Below are 20,315 nucleotides of genomic sequence, written 5' to 3'. Positions count from 1 at the left end.
TTCTTGCATTTCTAAACTTGTGTTAGTGGAGTAATCTCCAAAACTCCATTGGAAATCAATGTTATTTGGGCATCTGTCTTCCTTCTAGACATTTGACAATTGTGGTATTAAAGAGTAAATGTTTTTCCTCTCTGACGTGTAACAACTATTTTAGAGTGTAAGCTCCATGGGGCAGGGCCTTTTTAATCACAGATATTTGAACAGAGGCTAGTACCTTTCAGATGTTATTGGCACATAAATAGCTATTAACTAACATGCAATGATTTTAGAACAGTTTCATGTTAAGTATAATTTAATTATCAAAACAATTGTTTCTTTAAAAAAATAACCAAAGTATCTTCAGAAATATAAATGAACACACATGGTCTGCATGGTTTTTGCTTAATGGTAAAGTACAATCCCTTGATAAATGAGATAAACAGAAGCTGATGTGAAAAATGAATACAACTTATTCTAAGGCTGTGCTCCTGACTTTCTAACTATTCAAACACCTCTTCCTGTAAGTACCTCTGAATTTAAAATATATTTCCTACTTTGTAGCCTATAAAAAATGGAGCTCTTCTAAATTATATTCAGATAGACATGTAGCGAAAGAATTCATTCAAAACAGGTCTTTTTTACTCACGTTATTAGAGAAGAATTTAAAAATAAACACCTGCAATTTTTCTCCACCTGTATCATTGACCAGATGCATATGGTTACCAGTTTCTCAGTACCATTCAGTAAATAAGTTTCTACAACCCACAGTGTTTTTATTTCAATATAATTACATTAAAATAAAAAGAGTAATTGGATACTAAGCTATTTCTAGTGGTGTGATAGATACTGAAAACAGAGTGGCACCATAGAATGTTTTCATTTATCATGTTTTCTTTTGCTTATTGTTGTTGAATGCTGGCTTTTTCTGAGGATATATAAATTTCATGTGGTAATGCCCTATAGCTCATAACATTTTTGTATATATTTGTGTTAAAACATTCTGTTTGTTATTCACAGCATTGATTTCCATTAGCAATCACAGAAACATTTCAACTCAGTTAAAGGTACTAATATTTCATTTGTAAATCATAGCTTGGCTTGTGTGGACAGGAGCCTCATATCAGAAATGTGTTCATCTTCTCCGTTAGCAACGGATATGAGTTGTGAATATCTTTGTGCAATAAGAGTGAGTGCACAGACCTTTATTGTGCTGAAGTAAGAATTACTATAGCAGCAAGTGAATGCATTTTGGTTTGGGTTTTTTTCTGTGCAGGAATATTTATGTGTTTGTAGAAAAACACTGCAGAGGATAAATAGGAATGAATTAATAGACTAATAGCAAAAAGACACATTCTGTTCACATATTCATAAGACTGGTAGCATCAGTTCATGTTTTGACCTTAGAAATATGCAACAGATGATGCTGGTCCCAGGGAAAGCATATGACCCATTAACATCATTGACAGCAGATAACAGGATTTAACAGAAAGGGCGATGCATAATAATGTATCAGACCCATTCCTTAACACCGCGGGCAGAGTCACAAGGTGGACAGTACTCCCATAGACGTGAATAGCAGAAATATTTATTGATTCTAAAAGAATCAGAGGTAATACCATCCTAGACCATTTAGAAAAGCTCACACATAATGACCATGTTGTAAGTAGCTCACTTTTTTAGTTCTAAACAAAATTAACATGTTACCATGGTACCCAAGAGGAATCCTGTGGTTCTACTTCAGGCAAACTCCCATTGTTCTGGGTAAGAGATGAGCAAGGACCATAGCAACTAACCCTGTGGTTTGCTGAACTAATCATCTGCCTATGTAAATCTGCACTACATCATTGTTTCAGTGGCACGTGTTGCTTTTTCTGATAAAAAGCTAAGTCTTACATTTACAAGCAGAATATATTTAACATGAAAATCCCATTAAAATGCCCTCTCTCTGAAAAATATCTTATCTTGTTCAGATAGCTCTCATTTTACAAATATGATGGTTATTTCAGCAAAAACCTCTCATGTTAAATGTAGTACTTTTATAAAGGATAAAAAGGAAATAGACATATTCATCCAAACAGGTGAAATTCAGTTAAGACTCTCCCTTTAGCTGCCTTGCTTGTTATTTTACTGCAGTCATATTCAGTCATATTCCTTGATACCATTTCTTGCAATGAAAGAATTTTGTAACCACTACGTACATTAGTATGTGCATTAGTATTCACATTGTATAAGCTTTGCAGTATAGACTAAACTACACACTTGTTGACTTTTAATACTCTGACAGCTTTTAGGGCCACCTCTATTTTTATGTTACTTCTTTCTTTCTGTCCAGGAACAAAAAATTATATAAAGCAACTTTCATAGCATTCACATGAAATCCTTATGCTTGTCTTTCCAGGTCCTGAAGGGGTTTCCAGAATGCTTACAAGCTGACATTTGTCTGCACCTCAACCAAAATTTGCTTCAGAATTGCAAAGCTTTCCGGGGGGCCAGTAAAGGCTGTCTTCGAGCTTTGGCTATGAAATTTAAGACAACACACGCGCCCCCTGGGGACACTTTAGTGCACTGTGGAGATGTTCTCACTGCTCTTTACTTTGTGTCAAGAGGGTCCATTGAAATCCTTAAGAGTGACATTGTTGTAGCCATTCTTGGTAAGTAGATTACTACAAGGCATCTTAAAAGAGTCAAGGGATTGAAAAGAAATATCCATCGTTGTTCCTGAGGAAGGAAATTTGTAAATGTTTGCTTTACTGTTATTTAAAATCAAGCAGAAAAATAACTTGCTTAAGGTGCAGTCTACATTACTGCAATAATTCATGTGCACCAAGGAACCACATCCTTGGATATCTAAAATATAAGAGCAGTAGTGAGTCAGATTTATTCCTAGGTAAGTGGTAAACTGCAAGTTGATGCAAGCAGATACCAAATTACTCCAGGTCTGATTATGCTGCAAGAACCAAAGTCAAGGATACCCTTTTCTTGAACAGTGTATGGGGATACTGAGACACATAGACCCCCTATATGCTAACTGGAGGAAAACATGTATCTACTGTAGGCATTAGGGCATTGGGGGTTTTCAGAAATGTCTGCTTCTACCCACTGAGCATATAGAAAAGGAAGAGAATAACAGATTAATTGGATCTAGGTTGATACTTAAGTGTAATAACACCAGTGTTTCCTCTATACTTCTTATTAACGCACTCCTTTTGTGTTTGTATAGCATGTTTGTATAGCATGGGGAGTACAGCATGGGGAGTTACTTGTTTTCTTTCTCAATGAAGATGGCTCAGAGCACAGTTCAGTCCAGCTGAGAGCTCACCTGCAGCTGGTGATGGCTCTTACGCGGAACCAATGAGACTTCTTCAGCTACATCAATTTTAAAAGTAAAATAATTGAAACCCTACCTAAACAAGACTACTGATTTGTTTCTCCAATTTAACATCTGGTAATAAGAATGCAAAGAATAATTGAGTAGATGAGTAAGGATTTTGCTGTATGGAAACCTACACCAGCTGTAAAATCATTCATATGTTCTCCTTTCTCTTTATCATCACTGTAGGAACTTACAGCCAGATAAGTAGCTGAAGCAAAACGTGGATAGGTAGCAATATGTTGCTATTAATCCACTTGTGGCTGATTATTCTGCTAGTACTTTGCAGGGTGGATAACCTCCCTCAGCTGCTGGCCACACTTTTTTTAATGCACCCCAGGAGACCATTTGCCTTCGTGGCCACAAGGGCACATTGCTGGCTCATGGTCAGCTTGTTGTCCACCAAGACTCCTAGGTCCCTCTCTGCAGAGCTGCTTTCCAGCAGGTTAAATGCTAACCTGTAGTGGTGCATGGGGTTATTCCTCCCTAGGTGCAGGACCCTACACTTGCCTTTGTTGGGCTTCTTTAGGTTCCTCTCTGCCCAACTTTCTAGCCTGTCTAGGTCTCTCTGTATGGCAGCACAGCCTTCTGGTGTGTCAGCCACCCCTCCCAGTTTTGTGTCGTCAGCAAACTTGCTGAGGGTACACTCTGTCCCCTTATCCAGGTCATTGATGAATATATTGAACAAGACTGGACCCAGTACTGACCCCTGGGGAACACCACTACTTGCAGGCCTCCAACTAGACTTTGTGCCACTGATCACAACCCTCTGAGCTTTGTCATTCAGCCAGTTCTCAATCTACCTCACTGTCCACTCATCTAACCCACACTTCCTAATCTTACCTATGAGGATGCTATGGGAGGCACTGTCAAAAGCCCTGCTAAAGTTGAGGTAGACGACACCCACTGCTCTCCCCTCATCTCCCCAGCCAGTCTTTCCATCATATAAGGCTATCAAATTGCTCAAGCATGATTTCCCCTTGGTGAATCCTTGGTGACCACTCACAGTAACCTTCTCTTCCTCTACATGCTTAGAGATGACATCCAGGATGAGCTGTTCCATCACCTTTCCAGGGATGGAGGTGAGGCTGACTGGCCTGTAGTTTCTTGGGTCCTCCTTCTTGCCTGTTTTGAAGATGGCATGAAATTGGATTTCCTCCAGTCCTCAGGCACCTCTCCCACTCTCCATGATCTTTCAAAGATGATGGAGAGCTTAGCAATAACATCCGTCAGCTCCCTCGGCGCTCGTGGGTGCATCCCATCGGAGCCCGTGGATTTGTGGGTCTTGAGTTTGCCTAACCCAGTCCTCTGCAACCAAAGGAAAGTTCCTTTCTTCAGGCTCTCTGTCTTACCTCCAGGGTTTGGGATTCCTGAGGGCCAGCCTTAGCAATAAAGACTGAAGCAAAGAAGGCGTTCAGTAACTCTGCCTTCTCTGCATCCTCCGTCACTAGGGAATCTACCTCAATCAGCAGCAGGCTCACATTTTCCCTAGTCTTCCTTTTCCTACTGATGTACTAATGTAGCCCTTCTTGTTCTTGACATCTCTTGCCAGATTTAATTCCAAGTGAGCCATAGCCTTCCTCGTTGCATCTCTGCATACTCTGACAACATTCCTATTTCTCCCAAGTGGCCAGTCTCTTTTTCCACATTCTGTAAACTTCCTTCTTCCACTTGAGTTTTTCCAGAAGCTCCTTGCTCATTCATGTAGGTCTCCTGCCTCCTTTGCCTGATTTCTTACTTATAGGGATACACCGATGTTGAGCTTGGAGGAAATGGTGCTTGAATATTAACCAGCTCTCTTGCATCCCTCTTCCTTCTAGAGCCTTAGCCCATGCAATTCCTTCAAGTAGATCTTTGAAGATGCCAAAGGCAGCTCTCCTGAAGTCCAGGGTTGTAATTCTACTTTTTGTCCTGCTTCTTCCATACGGGATCCTGAACTCCACCATCTATCTCATGGTCACTGCAGCCACGGCTACCTCCAACCTTCACATCCCTAACTATCTTTGTCAGCACAAGGTCCAGCAGTGCACCTCTTCTCATTGATTCCTCCACCACCTGTGTCAAAAAGTTATCAGTGCTCTGCAGAAATGTGTGCACCTGGCTGTGTTGCCTTTCCAGCAAATATCAGGGTGGTTGATGTCCCCCATGAGAACCAGGGCCTATGATCATAAGGCTACTTTCAGCTGTCTGTAGAAGGCCTCATCAACTTCCTCTTCCTGATCCAGTGGTCTGTAGTGAACACCCACAACAGTGTTACCCGTATTTAGCCTGCCCCTTAATTCTTACCCATAAGCTCTCAACACCTTCATCCACCCCTAGGTAGAGCTCAATACATTCCAGCTGCTCTCTTATGTAAAGAGCAACTCCACCACCTCACCCCACTGGCCTGTCTTTCCTAAAAAGTACATAGCCATCCATGACAGCATTCCAGTCATGCGAGCTATGCTACCATTTCTCTGTAATTGCAATGAGATCACGTCCCTGCGACCGCACACAGATCTCTAGTTCTTCCTGCTGTGTGTGTTGGTGTACAGGCATTTCAGAGAAGTAATCGAGCATGCAGGTTTCCCTGGATGGGATTCACAACCAAGTAAAACTGACAAGTTTATGAGCTCATTAATTTCTTCCTGGACCATATATGCAGACAGGTTGAGTTTTGCATGTTATGCACAACAGATCCCTGTGCTCTCACACTGCAGCAGGAACCCAGGTATTTGCAGGGCAATACCACTGTATCTCTTCCAACCTACAGCTCCTCACACCAGGGGCACAGTCTAGAGCCCCACTCTCCCAGGGAGCAGTGGTCCAGCCAGAAAGAGAGACAGTTCTGCACAACTGTAGCCAAAAGGAACTTCTCTGCGGGCACACAACTGTTGCACAATCCATGAGGCTACAGCCTGCCTGATACCTGGCTCCAGTCAGTGTGTCTGTTGTATCTTGAAAAATCTTCAAAAAAAAAAAAAATAGAAAATGATACAACTGAAAATCACTCTTCAGTGAAATCACACAGAAATCTAACAAAGACTATCAATATTTAATCAAACATTTTTAGTTAATTCCTCTTTCTGAAAAACCTACGCATAGAAACAGACATAAAAAAATATTCAATGCTTTGTCCTCTGGGGTTGAAAAGACTTCAGTCCAATGGAGGTAGCACGGATGAAGTTTCCACCATTAACAAGTATTGAAAATTCATCACAGAAATCAAAGAGTTCTGAGAAACGTTGGGTTTATGCCCCAGTTTTCCTCAGCTCATCAGCACTGTTTGATGCTGTTGAGTAAGGTCTGATCAGTACTGACCTGACAACAGTAATTCTGTACCGAATCCTTAGAAAATACAGTGGCTGTGGACCTCATAGAATCTACCACTTCTTCCAGTTTTGCAGACAAGATATAAAAATACTGTGACCATGTCAGTAGTCACATTGCAGAGAAGGGATTATGTGCCTTGCGTAGGGACCTCTGCATTCATAAGCAGGCCAGAAGCACTATTAGATTATATTGGCTCTGTTATATCACTGACTCCTGTTACATTTCATACCTTTAACTCTGTTCTGTCTAATGAACTGTGTTTGATGAAAGAAAAGCAATGGGTTTTGATCTGAAGACATAACGAGATGAAAAACTGATCGCTTTTCTTGGCAGTTTATTTCCATAGTTAATAATTTTTATTCATAAAAATGTCTGTTTTATTTGCAGTATAAAATTATCTTCCTTCAGTTTCTTTTCATTGATTCTTACTATGCTTTCCTTATTATATTCTAGAGGCATTTAGTACCAAGGAATTTTTCCACCTTATAAAGATATATGCAATATAATCAGATTACTTCTTAATCTTCCTGTTGATAAGCTAAAAAGAGTGTGCTCTTTAAGATCGTCACTGTAAATCAGCCCTTGAATTATTATTTGCATCTTTTAGCTCCCCCAGCTGAAAGCTGCTCACTCAGTTTTCAGCTTCCTTTTTAGAAAATGGAGAAACCAGAACTACTTGTAGTAACCTAATATAAAAGCCACAAATGTTTAACAGAGAGGCAAAATCACCCCTGTATTCTTTTTTACCAGTCTACTGTTTCTCAGTTGCTATGAGCACTATTCTTTTCCACAAGTGTTTTTCTAGTTCCCCCCAGTCTCCATTTTGCAGGTAAGCCCTGCAACCCCTAGTTTAGAGCATGTTTTCATGGGTCTATGGCTGTGGTTGTTCTGCATTGATGAAGGTTAGGCACAGATTTGGGCAAAATAAGCAATTAAATGGAGACGAAAATTTTAGCAAACAGGTGCCATGAATGTGTCAACATTGATTGAAAGAATTGTAATAGCATCAAAACAGAGGCAGCTATGTTCAAAGAGCTTCCTCAGAACAGCTTCTGCATCTTGAAAGTCTTGTATTCCCCCTGAAAAATATAAAAACTAAGTCATTTTCTGCTAAAATGTATTCCAAGTATGGTCTGTTTCTTCATGTAATTCTTAAAAAAATGAGATTCCAGGCCAGACAGGTCCTGAACTCTACCAAACAACAGAAATGACATCTGTGTCATCATAACAATATGATTTAAATCAGCAAAAAGTGTTTTAAAAAGACAATAACCTGCTCTAATCATGCTGTTTTGATGGAACTGAAGAAAAAATATGATGAAACTAGATTTTCCTTTTACTTAGTCCAGTTATATGCCTATGTAATTTCATTGATTTAAATAATTTTACTTTTAATGTTTAATAGAAATACTTTTGATTTATAACAACATATGCACAATGGTAATCTGATTGTATCACTTCATGTAAAATCAAGTATTCTACAGCATTATCATAAAGAAATACATCATTCAATTTAATGGCTTATTCATGTTTTAAATAATAATCTCCATCTAATTTTCTTTCTGCAGGGAAAAATGATATTTTTGGAGAGATGGTACATCTTTATGCAAAACCAGGAAAGTCAAATGCAGATGTGAGAGCTTTAACTTACTGTGACTTACATAAGATCCAGCGAGAAGATCTACTAGAAGTTTTGGATATGTACCCTGAATTTTCTGATCTCTTCCTCACCAATCTAGAACTGACTTTTAATCTGAGAGACGAAACTGCAAAGGTACATGCAATGAGTTTTTTTTTTTCTTAATGTTGGGCCAAATTTACCTCACAGTAACAAAGCTTGAAAATATAAATTGAAAACCCAAAGTTAGCAAAATTAAAAGCTAAAAGCCTGAGGCAAAATCCTATTTTAAAAAAATATACTCACCTGATTGCTCCTACTGAAGTCAGTTAAACTCAGCAGAAGCCAATGAAGTGATTCAGATGATGTTAATCTAACAGGATTTTGTTCTATATTTAAATAGTATTAAAGTTTCAGCCAGGGGGATTTTGGATATTTTGTTAAAGCCATGGAAAATATGGGGTTTTTTTCAGATTACTATAGCCTGGGTCACCACAAGGGGAACTTTTGACACTAAATATAATTGTACAGCCATAAAATAAAGATAAATCAGATTATCTGGATTCATTCTGTGTCTAAAAATAGAAAATATTTAATTGCCTTTCAAACATGAATTGTTAATTCTCTTATCTTGGAGTGCACCCTACCTCCTAAGAGACTAAAAGCATACAAGGGGCTTCTCAAATTTCACTCAGTCTTCAGATTTGCAGGGATTTCTTGGTCTCTTTTTCCCCACAGTGTCTGCCCTGAGCGTCCCTTTTGCACAGATTGCATCTTCAGGAAAGTAGAAAAATTACCAATGTTTCCTCATTTCGGACTGCCGGGGTCAGTCTGCATTGGGAAAGAAAAGAGAGGTTTGGCCGGAAGGGGAGAGGGGAAAGGCTATTGCCCAGCTCGTGCTACTGGGGCTAAACATTTCCCTGGAAGGTTGCAGGGTACACTAACACTGGCCACCAAACGTGAACTACATTGCCCACATAATGACTAGTTTACATTTCACAGTTTCTGATAATACCGTTTTGTAGCTTAAGACTATACTTTTAAGGAAAAACAGAAGTTCAGTGAGAAGGAATTAACACCATTTGGCCTCAAAGGCCTTCTGAGAAAAAAGGAGACAAAGAACACTGAGTTTTGGGTTGTAAACGATAGGGTCATCTTTGCTAATCACGTGTGGATCTTTAGTTTAAAAAATTAAAACAAATATAACTTCCGACAAGAAATGTCACTTCTTTTTATGCTGAGCCCTTTTTTTTAATAAAAGATCATTTTGAAAATAAAAGAACAATTCTATCTTTATTTTAAAAGTCATCCTTCTGTGTTTATTGAAAAGGTCATCATTATTAATTACATGTGAAATGAAATACAGTAAACTTCAGTGATAAATTTAAGTTAAAACTGAAAGTCCACATATTTGAAAAATTCCTTGAGGATAAATTCACATTAACGATTTTAGTCTGAGCAATTATTTCCTGCAATTACATTGTCATCAATGTTTTATCATTATTTTTGATTTAGATCTGAGAAAATTGAAATAAAATTCCATCTTCTGTGTTGTGGTGTAGAATACGCAAAGAAAGTTCTCACTGCTCATATTCCTTAGAAATGTTCCAGCTGTTACTTCTTACTGCTGTACCAGCCACTAAGAAAAAATGTCCAGTCTTCACAGTGACAGGGAAGGGAGGACAGGCTCACCCATGCCTCTGAGCTTGCAAAATCACTGTTTTCTCTAGCAATTCCACTTGCTTTCCACTGTCTATTGCAATCCAGAAAATCATCCTCCAAAAGAAGTGATGAGTACATCCTGACCTTCAAAACATCACTCAGATCCAGATTTGTTATCTGAATAATAGGTGCTTCTGCCTCAACTTTTGCTCCTGTCCTATTTATGTAAAAGTGCCTTTTTCTTCCTGCAGTTATTCTACCAGTGGGCCACCACTGAAGCACCTTACCCACCAGGTTTACAATGAAGGGAATAGAGAAAGATGTAAACACTTCCCACTTCTTTCCCTCTGCCCTTCTCCCACATGCAAATCTGCTTACTTGAGTGGTATGGGAAACCTCACTGCTCACTAGCACAGGGAAGGGAAGTAGGCTGAAGCCAATGCCATGGGTATGTACACAAAGAGCATATCTGGTGTTATATTTGCTTATTTGTAAATTTCTCAGTTTTAAATGAGTAGAACGAAGAGTGAAATGCATCTTGTATTTATTATGGCAAAAAAGCACATCTGTCTGTAAGATGGATAGAAAAAGACAACATTGTGTTCTGCAATGGAAATGAGTATCTGAATGAACTGAATCCGCTAGGGAGGAAGGGAGGGTCTAGAGAGATAAAATTATGAGGGGTAAAGTGTCTGGTGTTTGTCAGCCTTATATTTACTGTTGTAAAATGTAACCTTTATAATCATTACCATGTAGTTAAATATAAATCTAGTTACAATCAGTTACCACATTACTTATTGCAATAGTATACATTCTCTGTTAGAGGTTATTTAATTTTTTTTCATTAATTTTTCTAAGATTACTTGAACCACATCTGTGCAAGTTCAGGAAGCTAATAACACATGAACACAGGTCTTTCTATGTAAACTTATTATCAGGATACTTTTGTTTCACCATCAGTGAAACACCATGTCTGTGTTCACCACCAGTGAAACACCACCGTGGTGACTGTTGGTTTTGCTCAACCTGCATGAACTTTTTAATGTTAGCAATGAGCAATACCATTAGCTGGGGATGGAGAGGTTGACGCAGACTGACTTGTGTAATATTGCCTTTCTTAAAGCTTGAACATGATTAACAGTCAATCACCTATTGAAAAACTACTCTCTTTAGATGGGACTAATCTGTCATTATGTTTCATATTTCATTAATCAAGTCCGACCTCGTAATAAGATCACAAACTACTAATGATACGGATGGAGATAACTGCAAACTACGAAGACGGAAATTGTCCTTTCAAAGTGAAATAGAGAAAGGTAATTAACTTCATTTCTTACATTAGACAGCACTGCTTCATTATTCATTGGTATTTCACTTGGTAATGCTGGGTACATTAGGGTCCCATGTTGGCTGTTACTGTAACAGCTCTTGAGAATCCAGATGAGCAGCAAAAACACTCGGTGCACTGTCCCCTATATGGTTATATATAAACTAGAGGATATAAGTTTCACCCTTCCATGACTTCACACCTATCAGTGCAGACCTGTTTAAACACTAAGCTACCTTATTGCCTTTGAGATATACATATATATATATGTATATTATCTCTAAACAATATCTATTTTCTGAGATACCATGTTTTAAACTGTTCAGAGAAGTTAGTCTATTATATTATTTATTAGCAGCATTGATTTTGTTTCCTCAGCAAAGTGCTTTGTTCAACTTGATGCTAGGTAGTGTTTCTCCCTGGAATTACAATATTTTGTTTTCAGGACACAGTGGATTCATCTTAGTCAGATTTTGATGCATATGGTAATGTATAAATGGTTGTCCTGGCAAGAGTTCAGGTAACATTTTCTGTGCTTACGTTCACCTTAGAGGCTTTTGGGAGTAATCCTAATGAAGGAAAATTCAGTGAATTATTTAACTATGTCACCAGTATTCAGTACTGCTAAGTACCAGGAACTGTAGATAGTAGCTGGGGTCAGACAGCAACAGTCATGAAGACAGCTAAACTGATATTCACAGGATTTTCATTTTTATATAGGGAAAGTACAATTCCTTGAGTAACATTACATGTTCGTGGTCCAGTGGTTTGTCTGACAAATCACTGTTTCTGGTATGCTTGTCTTTCACACTCCACAGTTAAACCCCAATCCTAAATGCAGCATAATGCCAATTTTAGAGTTGCAGAGTAGCTGATAATAAATGTGAGCACTTTAAACATACATAGCAGGTATAATGCTTGATGAAGGAAGACTTTAATCCAGACTGTGGCTACTCAGAACAATGACATTGCCGTTCGATCAAAGAAGCGTCTTTAGGGCAGGAAGCCAAGACTGACAACAAATCTGTCAGGAAAATGTCCCCATGAAATATTCAATCTGCTCTTCACAAAGAATCTGTTGACAGAGGTGCTTTGCCTGAATAACCTTCACATTTCTTATGAGAAAACATATGCTGCCACCTAAACAAGATGGAAGTAATCTTTCATGTTGTGCCTGCTGCAGAATTACAAATAGGATCCTCAGGTGTCAGTGTGGTACCGAGACCCCTAGACTTTTATGGTTCTTGCCCAGTAGATTACACTGAACATCCTCTTGGAGATATTTATTTGCATTACTTCTGAAAGAATATAATTTTCCACAGTTCTTTCTTTGAAAAAAACTTGTACCATTGGGGAAGAAGAGAAAAGATTGGCAACAAGCTCCCCAGTCCTGGTAATGACTATACGGTACCTGGTAATGTCTGAGTTGGACAGAAGTGTGGTACATTGGAAGTCCATCTGACAAGAAGATGCAATCATAAGAGTCCTTTGCCAGGAACTGAGTATAGTTTTGGCCCACTGGCTTACCCCCCCTCTCTGATCCCTGTTCACATTCTCTGTATGTTGCCATAGCTGCAGCAGACACCTCATAGTCACAGACCTTCAGTGGCACTTTTATGTGACCCATCCTACATCCTATATGAGGTTGTAAAGTATTAGAGGTTACTACTGGCTTGTAAAGTAATATTCTGTTGATTTCAACACTTTACATATAGGAGGGAGTGGCATCATATTTTGATCTAGCATAGTTAGTCTATAACGATAAATATTTGGGGATGATCCTGCAGGGTGCCTCAGAAGAACTGGAGTAGAGAAGACAGAGTTCCTGAACACACAGCTGGCAACCACATTTCTGGTCAAAATATGCTTACAGATAAAAAATACGTGTTGTATGATGACTTTTAACATTAAAGTAGTTTAGTTTCTTCTAAACTCGTATGTCTCTCTATCTCTCCTCCTCCTTTCCTTGGAGTGAGTGGTGCGGGGAGAGCATGTCATCCGTCATTGGCCAATCCAGCCTAAACCACAACAATCATATTTTGATTTCAGGACTACACTTGGAACAGGATAGAGAGACTCAGTATTCTCACTTTTATATTTTGATATTTCACATTGCACTAAATTTTTATTGATTTTCAATTATTTGGAGGGGTTGGGGGTGCGCGCTCATGAAACAGCCTTCTTGCTGGCATTCTTTACTTTCAGCTGTTGACCTACTAGTATGTTATGCAGCTTGAAATTTTATTGTTTCCATCTTTAGTGTGATCATCAGCAATTTTCTCCCTTTTGGAGTGCTAAAAATGGGATTGTGTTATCTCAGCCTTTAGTTCACGCTAGCCTGATTTGGACCTTGTTGCCATGGTAACTCTTCCTGCACAAGTTTTATCAGAGGTTAAACAAAATCAACACAGCTCTCTGTTATGCATCTGCAGCTAGTACCACTACTTTTCCAATTCCACGCAAGACCTTCTCATTCCACCTATACATATTTCCACCATTTCTTGCCTGTGTCAACAAAAATTGATCTTAGCTAGTACATTGGGCTCTGCCATAATGTGATTTTAAAGGCTACAAGGCTACTTGTACCAGAAGGTACAAGGACCAGCTTGTTCTGTGGTCTGCATAAAGGGCTGCAATACTATGAGAGGTCCCCTGCAAAAATTAACACACATGCTACATAGCAGCTTATTCTTGCCCTCACCCAAAATAAATTCATTGCAGGTCTTTCGGAATAATGGATGATATTCCTTGCACAGGTGCAGGTGCAGCCTTAGCCAGTTGCCATAGATGCTTGACAGTCAGCCAAGAAACTCTCCATGACTGTTTAAAATAAGCAGTATTCTTGCCTGGCAGTTCCAAACAAAGCTCTCAGCTGGGTTGGCAAGTTAGCCTCCTGCTAAAAACCGAGGGACAACGAGCTGTTCCATCTACATTCAGTTGTCTCTTTCAGCAGTGCAGAATACAATCCTTTCTTGCTCATTTCTCATTTTCCTCTAGTAGTTCTGTGGGAGTTAGCTAATTTCAAGGGAAATACATAGGGGCAAGATGTTTCTTTTGCTTTGCTAGTTCTGACTGAAGATCTATTATCCCATGCTGAATGGGGCACCACTGGAGTTGATTACATCAATATGAAATCCAAACATACAGGTGAAAAATGCAAAAGTTACAGGCAGAGTGTAAGTAAATTCACTGAGAGCTTGAAAACTTGAGGCTTTGAAAAGACTTTCTAGAGTTCAAGCATTATTACTTTTGCCAGCGTCTTGTTTAACTTTTTTGTTAATGTTGGCTCTAAAATCTTAACCTTCTTGGGACTGTTCCAGTGTCCAATTATTCTCATTAAAAGATATTCTTTGCATTTAACTTTAACTCATGTAGCTGAAGGCTATCAAAATTCTAGACCTGTTCTGGGCGCTCCCACATAATTTTCTAAGGCCTAGAAGCAATCAAGTATGAAATCCTTTCCATGCAGAAAACCGATTTTAGGCTAAAACCGCACTTATTACACAGCCAAATCATAGCCACCTTTTGTTCTTTTGACAGGGCATATAAAATCTTTCCATAATATCCAGGGTAATTAAAATACTGGATAAATAAATCAACATGGACATACTAACTGGGAATGTAAAGATGATCTCACTGAAATAAATCCTTATTCTGGATTTTTAGCTGTGATCCAAAACCAAGAACATATCCCATGGACTCTAGCGGAGAGGATGACAAGAACTCCAGTGGAGTTATGTTGTTAAATTAGTAACTAGAGAATCAGGTAGCTAGCGATACTTAATCTTTAACTTTTGTCAGCTCACCCAGGGAACTCATAACAAGGAATTTTTATGTGATTTTAAAAGGACACAAAAGAAAGTTTTTACAAAATCTTGTTCCACAATTATCGTAGGTACTTGCCCATGTTGACACAGACTGTAACAATCAAGTGGGATATAAAACGCATTTTGCAGTGTTTCATTTTTAGCATATTGTTAACTAAGTAGACCTATATAGTACTTAATTTTAATTTGAAAGGTTATGCTTCTTGAACAGAATTTTCCAAAAGTATCTACTGATCTATTGGCAAAGTAAGCACAGAAACCAGAGCTCTAATAAACTTCTAATTAAATCTTGATTAGTATAGCTACCTTAAGCATGCAGTGCTTGTAGGTACTATCCAGGCTAAAAACCCAAACCATATTAACATAGCTTTATTACACAAAGTATCCAGAGGCCATGGCTGGCAATATAGAAGACTAGGAAATCTTTCAGGAATTGATTCTTCTGCCTAAAAGTGTGAGGTGAAGCAGTACCAAGAGAATGGGGAAACACCCTCCTGTCCCTGCTTTCTCCCATTCTTGTCCCCTTCCCCCAGCTTGCTTATTTAAATGCTTACTTTATGAACAGATGACTCAGCCAAGCACTGTGCTGTGTCCCCAGCAAGAAAGTAGGGTAAGAATCTGGACAAATATTGAAGCTCTTACTTAACTGTGTTAAACTGTTAGTATTATGCTGATGAAGTTTGCTTGGGCTTAATTAGAAAAAGAGTTTCTAACATTCGGCCACAGTGTCAGGTGGTTAAATGACCAGGAAACAGCTACTATCTTGGCAGGCAGCATATGGCTTGAAACAAGACCTCACGTCCCCAGAACCTTACTTTCAGCATGAAACCCCTAACAAAAAGTATGTGGTCATCAGAGAGTCCATCACTGCAGTTTTCAATCTGCTCCTATTATTGTTATTGTTACTGCTGTTACCACAGTGCCTAGGAGCCACCTCGGGGAGCTTTCAAGAAGAGTCTTGTTTCCAGGAGCTGCTCACAGAGAGGCTGTTTCCAGAGGCCAAATCTGATCCAAATGTTGTATAGTCCCACATATCCACAGCCATCCTTTGAAAAAAAGTAATAATAGTACTACAGTGAAAGCTGAATTTCTTGTAAGAGAGAAGAGAATTCTAAACTTGATAAGAGAACTGCTTTGGCCTTTACCCTGAATCCCTTCTGAGGTGCATGTTTATAATTCTTTGTTTCTGATTTTTTAAATATAGTATTACTTCCTGAAGTATAAATGAAGAATTATCCTTCCATTATTATGGGATTAGCATTAAAGTTGATACAAAGCCAGACAGAGCAAAGAAAATTAAGAGATAAGGCTGTCACTCTGTCCCTAACTTATCTTATTGTACTAAAAATGGCACAAAAGAATAAATGAAGGATTGCATACTCACTCCAACTTCAAAATTCTTGGCTTTTTAAATGTGTCTCAAAATTAACTCCTTTCTTAGTCGATTTTAAAAAAGGAATATGGATCTTATGGAAAAGTTACACGGTCTTTAGTTCAGGATGGTGGGGGGAGGTTTCAGTATCTTTGCTGTTCCCTATTTCCAGAATCATTAAAGCCTTTGTAGCTCAGAGAGGAAACACAGCAAAGGACACATTAACTTACCAAACTGTCACAAGCAGCACTGAGACAGAACAGCTCTCTCCAGTACAGTTCATTTCCTCCACCATCACTATCCAACCGACTGGAACCTTCCAGCAAAATTGCCAGGACTTGCTATAATGATGGAATTTCACTAGTTTGTATCTTTAGGTTCCCCAGTGAAGATTTAGAAGCTCCCAAATTATGAATGAAATTGTAATTAAAGGAATCCTCTATCTGTTAAAAACAGTCACAGAAAAATAAGAACTTTAAACATTTTTACTACTGAAAGGAAAAAATGTTTTAACTTTCCTAAAATACCGCCAGTAACTAACCTAACTTTTCCTAGGAATAGGAATCTTCCTGCATCAGTTTCTAGACAGACATCATTTTTCCTGGTGTTAGTCAAATACCACACACATATCTGACAGTACATTTTTTAAGTAGGGGGTCCTAAAGATAGGTGGCAAATTTGAAGGGAAATGTAATAAGTAGAAGTAAGGAGGAAGAAGGAAAACAAACGTGTGCTGAACAATATAAGGACTTTTAGGAGCCGTTGTAAGTCTTTGGCCCTGTTTCAAATTTTGAGGTCTGGCAGGTCTACAGACACCTACAGTAATGGATAACACAAATCCAAGTGCCTGGTGGAACTTTAGATAAATTCTTTCTGCCAGCTTAAAGAAATGTCTCAAGAAATGTGTGCGCACCATTGAGAACTCTTGTCTCTGCCATGTTCTGAAAATGGCCAAGCTTTGATATAACTCTATCTGTTTCAAAAGAGCATTTTTAAGACAAAAATCTCTGATGGAAAGAATCTATTTTCACTTGTTCTTTCTTTCACCTGAGTTCTGCTGGGTATTATGCTGTAGAAGGGCATAACTGTATATGATGTTCACAGAAGGAAAAATTGTAGTAATACAGACAGTGCTCATCTTACCATAAAAATCTGGCACTTAACTTACATAAATGAAATTGTTAATGAATATGTGATGACTTCAGTGTTCACTACATTGCACTTTTTTATTTCTAAAATTTATAATCCAGTGATCCTCAAATGTGAAGAAATATCTTTATCACTGAGTAGGCACTGTGAGCTTTACTACTTCCTCTAATTATAACTAAAAAGCTGCAAATGTAACTTTCCACTTTTAAAAGTGAATTCTAATGTAACTAGCCATCAGAATACTATATGATTATTTAGATTAACAAAAGCAAATAAAGCGTATGTGAAAGGGGCCTTTATGTTAATTCTCTCACTGTACTAAGTTATATTATATTATATTATATTATATTAATTATATTAATTATATTAATTATATTATATTATATTATATTATATTATATTATATTATATTATATTATATTATATTATATTATATTATATTATATGTGATATCTAAAGAGTTTTACTGTTCAGAGACCCTTGCTATACAAAGTGCACTGCAGATTTTCCCAGTACCGTTTGTTTTCAGAGCTTTAGGACCAACTACTTCTCCTGACTATACCAATTTCTGCTTTTTCAGCTGAGATCATTTGGAAAATATTTAGATCTGAACTTCTCAGGCTATCCAATAGACATTTTGAACAGCTTTCAAACTACTTTTCTTTTTTTCACACACACTAAGTTTGTGATTTTTTCCATACAGTTTTTATGCATTAAACTCCATCCAAAAAATAGATGAGCAGTGCTATAATCACCAATGATGTTTCACAAAGGAGCAAGAAAATCCTCTGGAAGTACTAACTTATGCTTTCTTATCACTTCTAGTTATTGGTTATAAGGACTCTATGATCAAAATTTCCTTAAAAGTTTTTGCTTTTTTCTGTACTGTTTTGTCCTAAGGGATGTATTGGTAATGTGCAGATGTTGGAGCAAGCTATGCTTTCAGCAGGCACTCAAAAATGTTTATGAAGGCAGCACTTCTTAGTTTCCCTGATCACCAGGCATGACCTGAGATGATCATGATGGCAATAGAAGACTGTCCTGACAACAGACAGATTCCTCTTCAGCTGAAAAACGGTAGGGTGCTTTGTTCAAGTTGTTCGTCTTCTGGAATGGACTTTCAGATGTGCTTTCCTGGGACGTGTTCCTTGTAAAGACATGAGTTGAGGCTGGTTTTGACAAACATCCAGATGTCACATGCATCAGGACTCTGAGGCTGAGTGCAGGCCAAGTTGATTCTGAGAGACAAGAGCTCAAGCACTAAAATTCAAGATTTATGAATGTCTTTTAGGTTTGTTTAATTGAATTCAGCGTAAGTTATAGTACTTTCTAATGTTTGATAAGGGTTAAATATCTCTATAGACAAGGCCAAAATGAGTTTTCAGACAAATTTTCTGGCAGCAAAGGTGGAGTAGCTCTCATTTCAAATGTGGCATACAAAATGAACTCCACAATATTATCTATTGCTTTTCATGCATTTGTAAAGATTGTGGGGATCACATCCTTCTCCTATGGGAAAATAAATCCACTAAAGTTCTTCATATTGTTTCCCCTAAGACTGTTTGCAAATCGGTACAGTTTTCTCTCTGAAGATTTTAAATTCACTAAAATTAAGCGATAAGGCGTTATTAGAACTTGTGAATTCAAAATCCATTCTGAAGTCTGTCGTTCGGGCATCCAGTGTGAATGTAATTTTCCAGTAAAAACATTAACTGCAGATTGGGGTAAGAGATCCAATTTGAAAGACTGAAGCCTAAGAAAGGATGGCAACAGGAACAAGTGTGTCAGACATCTTGCCAATGGATTTCATTGTGATAATAATGTCTCTTAAAGGAATACAAATTACTTTAACATTTTTCTTTTATTCTTAGATATATATGAAAAATCTGGCAAACAGGTATATTTTCACCATAGCAACAGTTATCTGCCGAATGACCAGACGCTGAGTTGCTTTTCATTTTCATGTTTCCAAGCAGTCAGCTTCCTCCTTTTAGATATTCTTCCTTTACCTAGTCTATCAGAAGACACTCAGCTGTATTTAGCAATGCACTCAATACCAGTCACATTCAACTAAGTATGAAGCAAACAGCAAGGAAAAATAATTAGGAGCATTTTAATTAGAAATTTAATAATCCTAAAGTCCCTGATTAGCATTCTATAGAGCAGTTTAGCCTGCATACTCTACTAGAGTAGACTTCTCTGGAATCACCCCTCATTATATTTTGGTCCTGCTCCACATTACCAGTAATTTTTGATATTACATAAATATTATGTATCAATTATCTTGTTCTTACACCACTAAGTGAAAAGCAGTGATTTCAGAAATCAGGATTACCATTTTTCCTGACTGATTTTATGCTGCTCCCTGTCTATATGGTGGAAAACACAGGCATGTTTTGAACATCAATGTCCAAATTATGCATCAACAACTTTTGATTTTTTGACATCTTTGAGCTTTTGCACTTCTTAACCCTGTTTGTGGTATTGTATTTATTTAGCATACTATCTGACATGCTGCATCACTGACATCTCATTCCAAATATTTGCTGCTCGTGGTGCATGTATGGGCACATAAGGCATTTTTCTGCTCTCTGGCGAGGTGACTGACATTTTTATATTAAAGAACAGATAACAAATAGTCATGATGAGTAGCAAATATTCTCTTCGTATGTAGGAAAGACATATCGACCACCACAAGA

General features: G+C 38.0%; 1 protein-coding gene across 6 annotated transcripts in view; it reads left to right on the top strand.

Moving 5' to 3' along the window:
• The window catches only part of KCNH7 (potassium voltage-gated channel subfamily H member 7), a 239,617-nt gene that overhangs the window by 204,143 nt on the left and 15,159 nt on the right, over nucleotides 1-20,315 (top strand). For all 6 annotated transcript variants that reach the window (XM_063341902.1, XM_063341904.1, XM_063341900.1 and 3 more), the window contains 3 exons: nucleotides 2,378-2,630; nucleotides 8,230-8,435; nucleotides 11,158-11,257. In XM_063341902.1, the coding sequence (XP_063197972.1) occupies nucleotides 2,378-2,630; nucleotides 8,230-8,435; nucleotides 11,158-11,257 (559 nt within the window). The remainder of the gene's footprint in view (nucleotides 1-2,377; nucleotides 2,631-8,229; nucleotides 8,436-11,157; nucleotides 11,258-20,315) is intronic.

Source organism: Chroicocephalus ridibundus, chromosome 7, assembly GCF_963924245.1.
Source record: "Chroicocephalus ridibundus chromosome 7, bChrRid1.1, whole genome shotgun sequence".
NCBI classification, from domain to species: domain Eukaryota; kingdom Metazoa; phylum Chordata; class Aves; order Charadriiformes; family Laridae; genus Chroicocephalus; species Chroicocephalus ridibundus.
This window is presented reverse-complemented; position numbering and strand designations above follow the sequence as displayed.